Below are 15,968 nucleotides of genomic sequence, written 5' to 3'. Positions count from 1 at the left end.
CACAGCAAATCCCCATCGCCATCTGTCTCAGAGGGACACTGTAGTTACTTATACTGACAAAGGCCAGCTGTGTATTGCACATCCAGACAGATTTAAAGTCATCCCTCAAGTGTTGTGTAGAGAGAGTGAGTGTGGACATGTGTACTGGGAGGTTGAGTGGAGTGGGAATTGTTGGGTGGGGTATCAGTGTCTTATAAGAGCATCGACAGGAATGGTGTTGAGGGTGAGTTTGGATGTAATGATCTTGGAACACTGCGAAACACTAACTTAGATCCGATGTTCACACATAATTCTGCACACAGTAAAATCATGGCACCCCTACAGTCCCCTAATAGGAGTGTATGTGGATCACAGCGCAGGGACTTTGTCCTTCTACAGCGTCTCTGACACAATGACCCTTCTCAAAAAAGTCAAAACCACATTTACTCAGCCTCTCTATCCTGGCTTTACGCTTTAAAGAATATCAAGTGAAACTATGTGATCTAAATACATAGCTGAGACAGTGTGATTCAGAAATAGTATTATAATATCAGTATTGTATTATCAGTGTTGTTATTAAAACTGTTAAAACTATTTTATTCATTATCTGACTGAAATACAGTACAAACATCTTAGAAATTTTGTCTGAAATAAAGTTTAGTAAACATACATTAAACGTAACTAACCTTAAAACAAACAAAAAGTACAAAATTATATTAAATTTAACATAAAAACAAAAGCTAATTCAAAAGTTAATAAATTACATTTATTCAAGACGCTTTTATCCAAAGTGACACAAAGTGCATTCAGGCTAACATTTTTTTACCTGACATGTGTTACCTGGGAATCGAACCCACAACCTTGCACTGCTAATGCAATGCTCAACAAACAATAGTATATGAGTAAAAGCCGTCACTGCGGTCCTTCATCATGTGTGTTTTAAAATGTGTAACTACTCTGGAGATATTCTGGATATTTACTCTTCATACTTCTCCTATGGGTATAAATGATGAACCACAGTTCAGTGTGATGCTATAGTGACAGTATTCATGTATTGTTTTTCAGTCTATTGCAATATGACATGACTAAACATTTATTTGAGATAACCTTTCTACAAGATACTTCTAATATGATGTTTTAAGACATTTTGTGATTGGTAATCATGTATCACTGCAGTATGTTGTATTAAATGAGGTTGTGCCTGAATGTTTTTCTGTACCTGAAGATGGTCATGGGATCTAAACATCGTTAATAAAGTATATAATAAGTGCAACTGATAAAGTGCAGAATTTTGAGGTGTTTTGTATTTGGTTTTCCTACGCGCATATCAATTACCCACAGTTGTGTTCTTTCAGTATATTTATTTTCCATTTCCTCACAGATGTTTTATGCACTATTTGGGTTTATGTGTATGCACCTCTCCTCTAGATGGCAGCAGCGAGGTCCCGATGCCGCTCAGCTTCTAAACATCCACAGAGGCACATCAACGTTTCCGTCAAAGGCAAAATGGTGGGCTTGTTGTCATCATTAGCGTCCTGCAAAAATCTAAAAATCAGTCTGTACATATTCTCCTAGAGGGGTTGCACACTACATCACCATGTTTAAGAAAGCCAAGAGGTGCAATTTCAGACGAAGGAATGACTCTGAAGATGAGGAGAAAGAAGAGGGCCAGCCGTGCGGCGGGCCCGGGGCTGAAGACTCGGCGAACCCGAGCGAGTCCACCAGCAGCACCGGCCCCGCTCCTGCGGCAAACACGCTGAACAATCACTGTGATCTCAGTTTCAACAAAGAGAAGAAGAGAAAGATTGAGAACCGAGAAGAACCAAAAGCGAGTCTGCTGAGCTTCCGCGATGATGAAGGTGCGTATAAACTGCCATTGAAGAAACATGAAAACATAACGTTTCACAGATTATCTGTGTTCGAGTTTTGCAGTGTAGTTAACTGTCTAACTGCAGTCTATTAAAATTCTATAACCGTTCGTCTCATAGTGATAGCCACTAACCGAGAAAAAACACGAGCTATTTAATGTTAGCATATATTAGTTAGTATATTAGGATCCTCTGTATGTGTGAATATAACAAATGATTGGTTAAAGGCCAATATGTTCATGTTCATGATTAAGTAAGAATCGGGATTTCAATGTTACGGAAATATGGAATAATACGGAGGTAATAAAAAGGTCATGTTATTTAACTGATCAAAATGTATGAGGACCCTGAAAAGATCATTGCAATGCAATGTAACTCCCAGTGAATAGCGCTAATTTCACTTTATACCTGTCATTGTTAGATGAGACTGAAATGTTCCGTGTGAAGAAACCCAACCACAGCAAGAAGATTGTCAAGCAGCTGAAGAAAGAATACAAGGAGGATTTGGAAAAGACCAGCACTTCCGTACAGGATCAAACCGCACGAATTGGTACAAGACTCCTTTTTTTTCATGATATTGGTCATGTTTTTTTTATTTTGAAGAAAACATAAAATGAAGTATATTTTTATACAAACAAAAATGCATACACGCACCCTCATCAGAAAGAAGCATTAATGATTTTTTTTTTAGAGAATTGCTTTATAGCTAAAAAAAGGTGTTACAAACTTGTAAATAAAATAATTATTGAGATTATTACAAAAGATTAAATTTTACAAGAAAATGCTATTTTGGTTTTTCTACTTTAAGGGACAGTTCACCAAAAAATTAAAATTGTCATCATTTACTCACCCTCATGTCGTTCCAAACCTGTATGAGTTGCTTTCATATGTTGAACATAAAAAATATATATTTTTAAGATTGCTGGTAATCAAACCGTTGGTGGTTGCCATTGACTTCCATAGTATTTTTTTTCTTACTATGGGAGTCAGTGGCAACCAGTAACTTCTTTTGTTTAAAAGTAATCCGAAATCAGTTTTTGAGCAAGTATATTACCAGGCAACGCTCAAAACTATTGCCTTGCTTAAGCCCGATTCACAACGGTAAGTTTTTAGTACCGTATTTTCCGGACTATAAGTCACACAATTTTTTTCATAGTTTGGCTGGTTCTGCGACATATAGTCAGGTGCGACTTATTTATCAAAATTAATTTGACCAACCGAGAGAAATGAACCAATAGAAAACATTACCGTCTACAGCAGCGACAGGGCGCTCTATGTTGCTCAGTGCTCCTGTAGTCTACACTGAAGACACAGAGCGCCCTCTTGCAGCTGTAAACGGTAATGTTTTCTCTTGGTTCTAAATAAATGCGCCTTATAGTCCAATGTGACTTATATGTTTTTTTCCTCATCGTGATGCGTTTTTGGACTGATACGACTTATACTCAGGTGCGACTTATAGTCCGAAAAATACGTTAATGTATTCTAATTTGAGTGATACTGGTAGGCATTCACTGGAAATTCAATTATGCCACCACATCATTACGTCACATCTGTAAACAAAGAAGTTGTACTTAATAGTTCAAATGACAATATCAGGTAAAAATTCATATTTGGTTCAAACTTCCAAGAGGTAGAATCTGTTATTCCAGTATCTAAAGTACAGTAACGACACGCATCAAAACATTAGATTCATATGTGCTGCAGTCATGCCGATGCACAACCCACACAAGAAAGATAATTTAGCAAATAACTGCAGTTGCAGGTTTCAAACAGAGATGGCGACAAAGAGGACTACAGCCTTAAAGCAACATTGTTGTTTTCCGTGATTGAGTGCGACCTGCTTCACAGCATATTTTAGTCATAGCCTGGGTGGAATTAGCCAACAGTTTAATACAGCGTGGAAGCTTTTACAGCGACAGTATTTACAACACTGGTAACACACAATTATGCTTATCAACCACACGGGGGGAACCATGAAGAAAACTTTGCATAGAGTTGCTTTAAAACTTTTGTTCAATTCAATGCGCTACTGGCTGTTTCTTTGTATGTGTTTGCACAACAATTTTTCCTTTCTACACCAACTTTTTACAGTGTGTGACTCCATTTGTTCTAGGGTTATTTTTCTTCCATTGTAGTTAAACGCACTAAAAGTATTCAAACCCTCAGAAATCTTTACCACGGCACCATCTAGCTAGTTCAAGATCAAAGATCAAAGTAAGTTTGTATTATCACTCACCAGTCTGTTCATTCCAGGCGGACCTGCTCAGAATCTGTCAATTAAAGAGGAGCCCTTGGAGGGGAGCAGAGCCAGCAGTGAACAGGGAGAAGAAGAAATGGAGGTGGACAGCACTGAGGAAAAGGAGGGGGATGGAGAGCAAAGGCCTGCGGGTGGAGCGTTTAGCCAAACTCTGTCGGCTCTCAGCTCGCTCAGACCAGGTGAGAGCTCCCATCAATCTAGACACAGGACCAGCGTCAGCATGATTAGGCTGTTTTAACTCTTCGAGAACACTCATACAGGGCTGGAACCCACTTATGGTTATTGTGGTTAAACATTGAATGTTGCTAAACACTGCACTGTTGTTAAAATCCCCAAATGGCAAATGCTTCTAGTCCATTTAGGCTCTTTCCGGTTGAACTAATTCATTTGAAATTAAGTCATTGTGTTTACACCAACAATAACTGTGATGCGTTTCAACAGGCGAGATCCCCGACGCCGCCTTCATTCATGCTGCTCGTAAACGTAGGCAGATGGCTCGAGAGCTCGGGGGTGAAGCTCCGCTGGTCGAGAATGAGGCTACAAACAAGCGCCTCACTCATGAAGATGAGAACGGCGGCAGTGACGACGAAGACGAGAAGAGAATCGTCTTCAGTGGAGTCAACATGAAGAGTCAGAGGCAGAAAATAGCAGAGGAGATCGGTCAGTGAATGAAGCTCAGAGCTAGTCGTCTGAAACGCCTGTTTATGTCGAATTTTAGGAATCCCCGTTCACCAGATCTCCAGACGGACTGTCCTTGTAATAAATGTCATGTCACAAAAAAAGACTGAATTACTATGAATAGGACTTTTGTGGGAAATCACATACTGGAAAAGATGTGCAGTGAATCAAGGTCTTACCTTAGTGTTTGTTTTGAATGTGTGTGTGTTTGTGTGTGTGTGTGTGTGTTGGGGTTCAGGTATTGAATGCAGTGATGATGAAGCTCTAGATAATGGGCAGGATGAGGAAGTGAGTCGCTGGGAGCAGGAGCAGATCAGGAAGGGCATTAGCATTCCACAGGTGAGTGGGCACAGTAACTACTGTTCCCATTGATTCCCTTCTTAAAAATGTTGTCAGTGCTTATTGCAATAGAACACCTAAAATTTGATTTGACATTTCTTTCTTTTAAAATAAAGAAATAACTATGGCATGTATCATTCAGCCTGAATGCACTGTAAGTCGCTTTGGATAAAAGCATCTGCTAAATGCATTAATTTAATGTAAATTTGATCATTCAAGTAAAGAAGATCAGAATTTTTTTTGTCAGCAGTCTCAATAGTAACTCTATAGTCATAGTAATTTTTTTTTCTTTTTTCCTTTTTCTCTAAACAGTGCATACATATTTAGGGTCAGTAAGATGAACCCTTATTAGGGTTTTAACTCTGTGTTTTTGATTATATAAATGCAGTCTTCAAAAAAAATCTTAAAACAGCTGACCCCAAGCTTTTAAACGGCAGTGTAATTAACACACAGAGTGTGTGTATATGTTGACTCTCTGATCCTTTTAATGGCATATACTTTCTTTAATATTTTAGGTCCAAACCACCCAATCCGAGGACCCAACGATGTATTACCAAGGCAGTTATGATGCACAGCCATATGGAGCATCCTACGCCATGCCCTTTAGCTACGCTGTCACAGTTGGAGCAGACAACAGCAAGCCTTTGAAAGCAGAGCCCTCAGTTCCCAGTTATCCCATTCCCTCTTGTGACCTGACCCCTATAACCACAGATCTGGTAAAGAAACGTCTCAAAGACAGGTACGGTCTGAACTGCCTGCTCATCGCTGGCCAATTTATCTCCTCAAACTGCAAGTTCAGATCTGCCTAGTTGGATTTTCCTAGGATTTTGAATGTACAAACACTAAGTTTGTGTTTTCCAGATATATTTGATGCGTTCCATAAATGTTCACGATTCTCAAATTGCACTTTGGACTTCCTGCGTAGTGCCAGGGCAATTAATTCTGGCTGTTGTGTGCAATATTTCATCTCCATGTTAGGCTGAAGTGTAATATTTCAACCTAAAGGTGGTGTAATTTGCAGATACTAAAATCTGCAATTGTTTTACAGACTTCATTGCATATTTTAGCCAAAACCGTCTTCATGAGCGGCCCTAGTGACGTCCCCATATATCACTAATAATAAATCTCTCTTTGACTCCCCTTGTGTGCCAGGCTGAGCTTCATGCGCCATGGGCACGAGTCCAATGCCCGGCGCTTTGAGCAGATCCAGGAGGAGCTGGAGGCCTCGAAAAAGACCATCCAGCTCCTGGAGGGCTCCTCACAAGACTCCTCAGACAAATATAGATTCTTGCAAGAAATGCGAGGGTATGTTGGAGACTTGCTTGAGTGTTTCAGTGAAAAGGTAAGAATGAATGCATTTGTTCTTAAAGTTGCTGCCGTTTGTTCACTGACTTGCATTTTTTTTTTCAATCTTGGTACTATATTTCTTTGTGACTAATTTTGAAGTGTATTGAATGTTGCCTGTGTCAGACTCAGCATTGTGTAGTTAATTAGACCTTAACATTTTTTAAAATAAAATGACCTTACTTCATATACTCATAGTTCATGTTTAAGATGATCATTTACAAAACTATGAATTTTCAGCAGTCCACCTGATCATATTTTTATCAGCTCATGATTTATGGTGTAATCTTCCATCTTTTTCCCACAGTAAGATGCATCAAGAGATGGTTTCTCAGTGTTTCCCCTCATTTTTTTCAGTTATAAAGAGGCACTATATACACAATTTCTGGTGTCTTTGATGGGGCATGGAGAACAGATCATCAAAAGTGTTATTAGTTGGGAAATTGTCACTTTATTTAGAAAATCATAGGTCATTCTGACTTTTTGGTGTGAGACTTCCAATTGGTTAGATGCTAGGTTGCTAACTAGATAGTTGAGAGTGTCGTTGGACCATTTTTTTAAATACTGAAAGGGCTATACTGCTCTTACTGTAAAGCTTACCGCCTTTAAAGTCAATAACTATGCATTTTTTTTCATTAAAGGGAAAGTTCCCCCAAAAATGAAAATTTCATTAATTACTCACCCTCATGGAACAGAAGAGAAGAAATTATTGAAAGAAGGTGTCATTTTAAGGGGGGGGGTGTTGTGTACAAAAAGTGTTCTCGTACCCTTATAAGAGTACAGTTGAAGCTCTGATGTCACATGGACTATTTTAACAATGTCCTTACTAACTTTCTGGGTCTTGAACGTGTCAGTTGCGTTGCGGTCTATTTAGGGTCAGAAAGTGCTTGGGTTTTAGCAATATCTTAATATCTAATTTGAAGATGTACAAAGGTTTTTTTTCAGGTTTGGAACGACATGAGGGCGAGTAATTAATGATCATTTTCCTTTTAGTGTTAACCTTTTAAGCTATCAATTAAATCCAGGATGTTAGCTTAATGATTGCATTAAAACAATCTTTTTGTCAAAAATAACCAGCAATGGCTAACTGGAAGTCTTTCACAGAAGTTTCAAACTACTCAGCCAATTTTTTGGGCTCATAATAAGATACATAACATGAAGAACTAACACAGGGGGAAGGCGATTTTGATTCCGATCTAATGGGCTTTATGTCCAGAGCTCATCAATTATGGCTTAATTTGTTTTGGTTTTGCTGCCTACTCTCGTCCATGCCACAGCAGAACACACCGAACCCCTCGTCTCGGTCTCCAGCCCCTTGTCTTTGGTTCAGCTGTCACAAAAACATCATATCTTTCAGGTGCCTGTTATTCTGGAGCTAGAGGTCGCCATGCACCAGTTACTGCGGCAGCGGGCGTCCCGTCTCGTCCAGAGAAGACAGGATGATATTAAAGATGAATCGTCGGAGTTTTCCAGCCTTTCAAGTCAGTCCATCTTGAAGGTTTTTATTTTTTATTTGAATGGCCTTATTGTTTTTTTTCCTTCACGTTTTTGTTATACAGTTGTGACTGAATGCACATCAGAATAATACACAAAGAGATTGTCCTGTGTGTGTGTGCGCGCGCGTGTGTGTGTGATTGAGACACGTGAAAGTGTATGTGGCTTTCGGATGGTGAAAGCTCACGGCCTCTTATAGGTCAGTGTGTACACTGAAACATTGCTAAGATGCTGAGCAGGTGAGTGTTTCGGAGGAGAGTTTTCATCTCTCACTCCAGTAAAATTGAGCAGGTAGTTCAAAATTCTTGTTGGAAATTAATTCTGATGATATCATAAAAATGGGGGGAAAACCATAACTGGTTAAAGTTCAACCAACTTTTGATACTCTTGTGTTATTCCAAACTTTTATGATTTTCTTTATTCTGTTGAACACAAAAGACAATGTTTTGAATAATGTTGGTAAGCAAACAGTTGCTGCTAGCTATTGACTTCCATAATTTTCTTTTCCACAATATGAAAGTCAATGGCTACCAGACTGGTTACCAACATTCTTCAAAATATTGTCTTTTGTGTTCAACAGAAAGTCATACAGTTTCTGATCTTGAGGTAAATTAAAATTTCATGTTTTTGTGAAATATCACTGTGCATGGAGTTCAAATTGTAATGCTCGAACATCTGCGATATTAATGAGTAGGTATTAATGAATATTTAATCTGTCATTATAGGCTGGGAAGCTCCGCTTTACTGTGAGTTAATATTGGTTTTTCTGTTTCAGGTAAGGCTGTTATGGCCCCTAACTTGGATTCATTCGGTAGAGATCGCACAGCCTATCAGGAGCTGGCCAAGCAGAGGAGGATAGCTGAAAGAGAAGCCAGACGGTATACTTTCACATACATACGACTTTGGTTTAAATACATTTGGTATAAATTAGTCATCTCTGTCATTGTAATGCATATTAGTTTTAAACTAACTTGTAATGGTCAAAAATGTTTGGCAAACAACAGAAAGGTGGTACACTTTCAGCTTTTTCTTAATGTATATCAATACAGTACATTAGTTGAATAATTACTACTTTTGATACAGTAATGCATATACGTGACACATGACTATTTACGGTTAGCAAGTTAAAGGGATAGTTCCCTCAAAAATGAAAATTCAGTCATTAATTACTCACCCTTGTGTTGTTCCAAACCCTTAAGACCTTCATTCATTTTCACATGACAAATTAAGATATTTTTGATGAAATCCAAGAGCTTTTTGACCTTCCTTAGCAACACAACTATCACGTTCAAGGTCCAGAAAAACTGTCTTCCCTTCTCATTCTCCGCTGCCATTCACGACATGGGTGCATGCGTGTGGTGCTGCTGATGCAGGAGCTGGTGTTCTGACGTAGAACCCAGATGCGCTGCAACTTGTTTACAAGCAGAGGATGCACACGCATGCATTGTGGTACTCTCGTGAACACGCATCGAAGAAAAGTATTCAGGTAGCTTCATAACATTAAGGTTGAACCACTGATGTCACATGGATTATTTTAATGATGTCATTACTACTTTTCTGGGCCTTGAACGTGTCGGTTACGTTACTGTCTATGAAGGGTCAGAAAGCTCTTGGATTTCATCAGCAATATGTTCATTTGTGTTCTGAAGATGAACAAAGGTCTTACAGGTTTGGAAAGACATGAGGGCGAGTAATTAAAGATAGAATTTTTATATTTGGATGAACTATCCCTTTAAATTAACTCCAAATTAGATTTTTTTTAGAAAACCAGTACCCAGATCTGCTCTACTTGAGTTTCTGTGCTGTATTTCAGTTATAATGTATTTATTTAGTTTGAACACTTCCTAACAGAACTCGTCGCAGACAAGCTCGAGAGCAGAACGGCAAGAGAGCCGAGCATAAGGAGGGGCTGTCCAGTGATGATGAAGAGACGTCCACTGACATCACCAGCTTCAACTCTGAGAGAGGTGACCAACTCAAATATGGGAACGACTTTTGCTGGTTAATGTTTACTCTACTCTCAATGAACAATTCATCTTTTTGATTTCCAGATCGCATTTTAATAGAGTCAAAGAAGGTTTTTGAGGATGTCGTGGAGGATTTCCACTCACTGGACAACATAAAGTCTCACTTTGAGACCTGGAGAAAGCTGTATTTCACTTGCTATAGAGACGCCTACATCGGACTGTGTCTTCCCAAACTCTTCAACCCCCTTATCCGACTACAGCTCATCACATGGTCTCCACTGGAGGTACAGAGAATACTGTTTTTCCACTTTCTTACTGATCTGATTTGCATCACCTGAACGTTTTTGTTTTAAAGTGCCAAAATTATGCCATGCAGGTGGAGTGTCCTAATTTTGAGTACATGCTGTGGTTCGAGTCTTTGCTCTTCTATGGCTGTGAGGAGCAGAGCGCCCTAAAGAAAGAGAAAGACATCGATAACAACCTGCTTCCTGCTATTGTGGAAAGAGTCCTGCTTCCTAAACTAGCAGGTTTGTCTATGGCTCAGTTATTTCTTTTCAACTCAGAACGTGTCAAACTCAAATCACACCCTTAAAACATGATTTCTGCCCTTCCTGTTGCCCCCTCAGTGCTGATGGATCAGGTGTGGGATCCGCTCTCCAGCAGTCAGACATACAGACTGGTGACTTTCATGCAGAGGCTGATTAAAGACTATCCCACTGTGCTGCACGGCGAAAACCGCAACACACAAGTCAGTGAACCGATGAGACTGGAACGCATTAAAGCCACAGACTCTTTATCTTTTTGTCTGATCTCTATCTAGCCTGATCAATCCAAATGTGTGTTATTTTTGATACTGAAAGGCCTCGAGTGCTAAAAACCTGTTGTGTAAACTGTTCTACATGATTGAAAGTTCATATATTTAATCATGTAACAAGACTTTGTCTAAGACTAGAAGTTGTCTGTTTTCAGGAGCTTCTGAGGACCATAGTCATGAGAATTCGACGGACTCTTGATGATGACATTTTCCTGCCACTGTTTCCAAAAAAGTGAGGTTAAAAGCTGAATCACTCCTGTTGTGTATATATGCTGTTCTTTATACACATCCTCTAGTTTCCGATCGTGACTGAATATGTTTTGTAAACTGGTGTGTGATCTGTAATTTTTGTTTTCTTCCCTGACAGTGTAATGGAGAACAAGAACTCTGGTCCTTACCTCTTTTCCCAGAGACAGTTTTGGTCTTGTGTGAAGGTATTGGCTGGTCATTCTTATATAGACTTTCTGTTCTCGTTTGAATCGATTATTCTGATTTTAACATGAAATAATTTCAAATTTCTTGTGTTCAGTTACTTGGGAATATCTTAATTTGGGATGGGATCCTGTCCCCGTCAGTGCTGAAGGAGCTCGCCGTGGACAGCACACTAAACCGCTACATTCTCTCAGCCCTGCAGACCACAGACGTCAGCGAGGAACATGTGGAGAAATGCCGCAGGGTATGACTTGTCTCCACATTTTTATGTAACAAGTCAGTTGTGTAGTTGGGAATTAATATTGATGTGAACACTGTGTTTGCATACCAAGTCCTCCTTTAACTCAAAGCACTTCGTGGCTCTCACTGCTGCCCTCAGGTGGTGGAGTGTTTTCCTGTGCAGTGGTTCAGCAGTCTGAAAGGACAGCAGACTCTTCCTCAGCTGGAGAACTTCTGCAGATATTTGAAACACCTGGCCAGCAGTCTTTACCGTGGCTGTGTGTCTGGATCAGACGTTGAGAAGAGAAACGTGAGGTAAAGCTCGAAATATCGTCCTTTGAGAGATTCGTTTCGTTTGTGTTTTTACCTCATCTATTGTACTGATTTATTATAGGCTATTTGATATATAAATAAATGTCTAAGACTTAGATATGCACTCTCTCTTTCTACCAGCAAAAACAATCAAAATATGTAAAGTAGTAATTGTAATGGCCGAATGACACTGTCATTTAAGCTGAACATTTCACATGGAGTTTTTATTTTTTTTAAATCCATTTAGCTGTGCATTTGTTGAATGAGCACTGTGCAATGTCCGAACTGATTGCACTATATTTTCACTGTTTTATTATTATTATTATTTTTATGTAAAATCATTTTCTAACTGTTTTTAAATGTTTTAATCATTTTAAAAGTTTTAAAATTCCTTGTTTTATTTTTGTTATTATCTTCATGATTATTTTACTTTCTTTTATGTAAAGCACTTTGAATTACCATTGTGTATAAAATGTGCTATATAAATAAACTTGCCTTGCCTAGTCTTCGTCAACGATATTGCATGTTGATTGATATAGTCACAGTTATCGTTTATTGATCTGATTGTCATTTCATCATTGTCATGGGAAGAAAGCTCATCAATGGACATTTTCGTCATACTTTAACGAAATTAACTGTATGCTCAAAATCTATTAAAACCATAATATTGGGAAATACATATTTTAATTTAAAAGATGAAGATACTTTTTGAATATATATTTTAAATGTAATTTATTCCTGTGATTGCAAAGCTGAGCTTTCAACATCATTTAACTTCAGTGTCACATGTTCCTTTAGAAATCATTCAAATATTTTAATTTGCTGCTCAAGAGACATTGAACTGTTTTCATTGTAAAATTTAAATTTAGCATTCAAGTACATATGTACCTTATATTACTGGCTGTCCAATGTAAACATCACCCCTTTGTTTTATATTAATGCCGTTCTTGTTTCTCTCTATAGGGAACACATAAAGGAGGTGGTTAGGCTTCTGGGACGGCTCAATGCTTTAGACCACGTGATTGCAGTTGCATCAGAACACGGCATTAAAGATATAAAGACTCTTCTGGTGAACAAGTGAAAGGCGTTTTTGGATGAACTTCCCCATGTAAATACTGTGAATATTGAACATTTATTTGTGCAGCTGAAGGGTTTTCTTTGGGGACACGACACGTTGGTGGAATCTAGTGATGTCTCTCCTTCAGTACAGTTGAAATCCAGTGAAAGTGGGTTTTGAAGTGCACTCTGGGGTGTTAAAATTTTTGTAATCCCTTTCCTGAGGTAACTTCTTTTTACTTCATTTTTTTTAAATGGATGGATTCTCTTAATGCATCTTTTAAACTGTCCATCACTCTGCAGTATCATTACATAGGAGAAAAGATCTCTTTCCCTTCGACAAAGACTGCACTAAAGCTGATCTCTGAGAGCAGGTTACATACTGCATATTGTAATTGGTCAAAGAATATTTCTGTACAGCAGCCATGGGTTGAATGATCCAGCATCTGTGCCCATCATAAAAGCAGAGTTTGAATCGCTCATGTGCCAACCTCATCCCTAATCAAACGAACATGACATGCGGGCAAACAAAACCACATGCTACAGTAACGAATGTACTTCTTTTTTGTTGTTGTTTTCCTGAAACTAGAAATGTTTTATTTGCATAAATAAAGTGTTGTTAATATTCAGGATGAATTCCTTCCTTGACATACAGCTGGTTTTAAAAGAATATTGGAAATTTGGGATTTAAAATATAGGCTAGATTCTGCTTTAGTTAAACAAAATAAACTGTAGTAATTGTGACTTTACACTTCACAGCTCTTATTATAAATTATCACAATTGCAATTTGATTTCTTTAAAGGTATAGTTCTCATAATTGCAACTTTGTATCATGTAGTGAGATTTATTGTCATTACAACTTGTAATTATGACTCAATGTCTCTTTGATTTATACGTTGTTTTTTTCACAAATGCATACTTTTTTTACTGTTATAGTTGAAACATGCTTCCATTTATATAACTAGTCAGTCCATATTATGGTAAAGATTTAAGGATACCATTGTTTTTTTACATGCAGTTAAGAGTTTGCATATAAAACACCTCACAATTATGTCAACAGTTTCCTCAGGTGGCTATTTACCTGTGCTTTAGCCTGAGGTACAAAGTGATATATACTCAGATTTTATAGAAACATTTATTCAAACCCAAGCCAGAGAGCACAGCAGTATTTTTTTTTTATTTTTATTTTTTTATTTTTTTATAATGAATATACAATTGTTTTCTCCCCTTGAGGTTTTTCATTAGTTTTAGGGCCAGTCACTGAAGGTATGGAGGCTCTTATTGTTTCTGGCTGGGAGTCTGTGGCAGCCTATAAAACCTTTGGAGGGAAATGTGGCACATTGAAGGAACACTCCCCTCTTTTTTTTTTTTTTTTTTGAAAATAGGCTGATTTTCCAACTCCCCTAGAGTTAAACAGTTGATTTTTACCGTTTTCAAATCCATTCATCCGTTCTCCGGGTCTGGCGGTAGAACTTTTAGCTTGGCATAGATCATTGAATCTTATTAGACCGTTAGCATCTCACTCAAAAATGACCACAGAGTTTCTATATTTCTCCTATTTAAAACTCGACTCTTCTGTAGTTACATCGTGTACTAAGTCCAACGGAAAATGAAAAGTTGAGTTTTTCTAGGCCGATATGGCTAAGAAATACTCTCATTCTGGTGTAATAATTAAGGAACTTTGCTGCCTGAAAATAGTCCTCAGCAACTGTGCTATTGTTGCAACTACAAAAACTAGCTGGGGACTATTTTCAGGCACTACATAATATCACTGCACCTGCTGCAGCACCCAGGTTCCTTGATTATTACCCCGGAATGAGAGTATTGTTTCCTAACCGTATCAGCATAGAAAATAGCAACTTTTCATTTTCCGTTGGTGTTAATATACGATCAAATTTTAAGTCAAGTTTTAAAGAGAAAAAAATTAATTCTTTGGTCATTTTTGAACGAGATGCTAACAGTCTAATCAGATTAAATGATCTATGCTAAGCTAAGCTAAAAGTGCTACCACCAGACCCGGAGATCGGCTGAATGGATTAGAAAACAGTAAAACTCAACTGTTTAACTCTAGGGGAGTTGGAGGATTAGCCTATTTTCAAAAAAGTGGAGTGTTCCTTTTAAGAAGTTAGTCTAAACTTGTCTGGTCTCGTCTTGATTTCAAACCCATTAGTGCCGCCCTTCCATTTTTTTTTTTCTTTTGATATCTTGTTTCATTTTAAGTCACTTGCATATGGCTGCCAATTTCTGCCACACAAGATAAAAGTCTTTATGATAAATTAAAATTATGAGATACTAAAGGTGCAGTTGCATAAATGCGGTTTACACATATTAAATGATGAAAAATATGAAAGCACTTTTTGGAATTATGACTTATATTTTTGTCTTGTCATACTGACTTCTCAAAATTGTGATGTTTTATCACATAATTATTGCTTTTTGTCAGACACTATATCTCATGTTTTAGATTTCACTTAAGATTATTTCCACTTAAGAAAATACATGCATATCTTTATTGTGCAGGAGTAGATTTTCTGAAATCTCTAATTTTGATGAAATTCAACTTTTTCGAAAGTGTTTTATGTTATCTTTATCTAATTGAGACTATATTTATCAGTTTCTACACCCAGGTGGTATTTGCTTTTAATATATTTCTGGGTCATTCCTAGCATCCAGTGCCATTTGAGTCCCCATGATATAATGTGGTGTATTTTCTGTAAAAATGGGCTAAAATATGTTTCTAAATGCTTACCTTACAAAGTTACTACTGCTTTACCATAGAACACATATGTACCCAAAATTAATTAATAAAAAAAATAATTGCTCCTGTTTTAGTGCAAGAAGGCTAAACTGTCATGTCCCCAAGTAAACTCCAGCCACAAATATAATAAAAATCAAACAAATTCCAAAAATTGTAATATAGTTGAATATTCTTATTTATAATATTCCACAACAAAATATTTATTTGTATTATTTATACACTTTTAATGCTTAAGGTCTTTAAAATGTGTCCCTGTATTGAATGTCCCCCCGTTACTCTGATGAAAAGTCCATCTGAACATGGTCCTGAAATGTTTCTTTAATAACATGAACTCTAAGGAAGTACTTTTTGGTGGCAAACTATCTTCAAAAAGTAGAATAACACTCTTTAATTCACCCTTTTCAGTATTTTGGAATGATTCACCGATGTGGCAAAACATAACATGTCCAC

The 15,968-nt window shown here is 37.6% G+C and overlaps 1 protein-coding gene across 1 annotated transcript; it reads left to right on the top strand.

Annotated features, from left to right (window-relative positions):
• The first annotated feature begins 1,455 nt into the window (after positions 1 to 1,455).
• LOC113109868 (PAX3- and PAX7-binding protein 1-like) lies at positions 1,456 to 13,389 on the top strand. Its single transcript, XM_026273676.1, has 18 exons — positions 1,456 to 1,838; positions 2,269 to 2,397; positions 4,101 to 4,283; positions 4,546 to 4,764; positions 5,021 to 5,121; positions 5,637 to 5,860; positions 6,274 to 6,463; positions 7,823 to 7,946; positions 8,735 to 8,837; positions 9,811 to 9,926; positions 10,011 to 10,210; positions 10,303 to 10,453; positions 10,553 to 10,674; positions 10,896 to 10,972; positions 11,108 to 11,174; positions 11,270 to 11,416; positions 11,552 to 11,706; positions 12,667 to 13,389. The coding sequence occupies exons 1-18, from the start codon at positions 1,577 to 1,579 to the stop codon at positions 12,782 to 12,784; spliced, it is 2,688 nt and encodes an 895-aa protein (XP_026129461.1). The 5' UTR covers positions 1,456 to 1,576; the 3' UTR covers positions 12,785 to 13,389.
• The last annotated feature ends 2,579 nt before the right edge of the window (positions 13,390 to 15,968 follow it).

The sequence above is a fragment of the Carassius auratus genome, chromosome 10 (genome assembly GCF_003368295.1).
Source record: "Carassius auratus strain Wakin chromosome 10, ASM336829v1, whole genome shotgun sequence".
Lineage (NCBI taxonomy): Eukaryota > Metazoa > Chordata > Actinopteri > Cypriniformes > Cyprinidae > Carassius > Carassius auratus.
The sequence above is the reverse complement of the archived record's forward strand: the minus strand, read 5'-3'. Positions and strand labels throughout refer to the sequence as shown.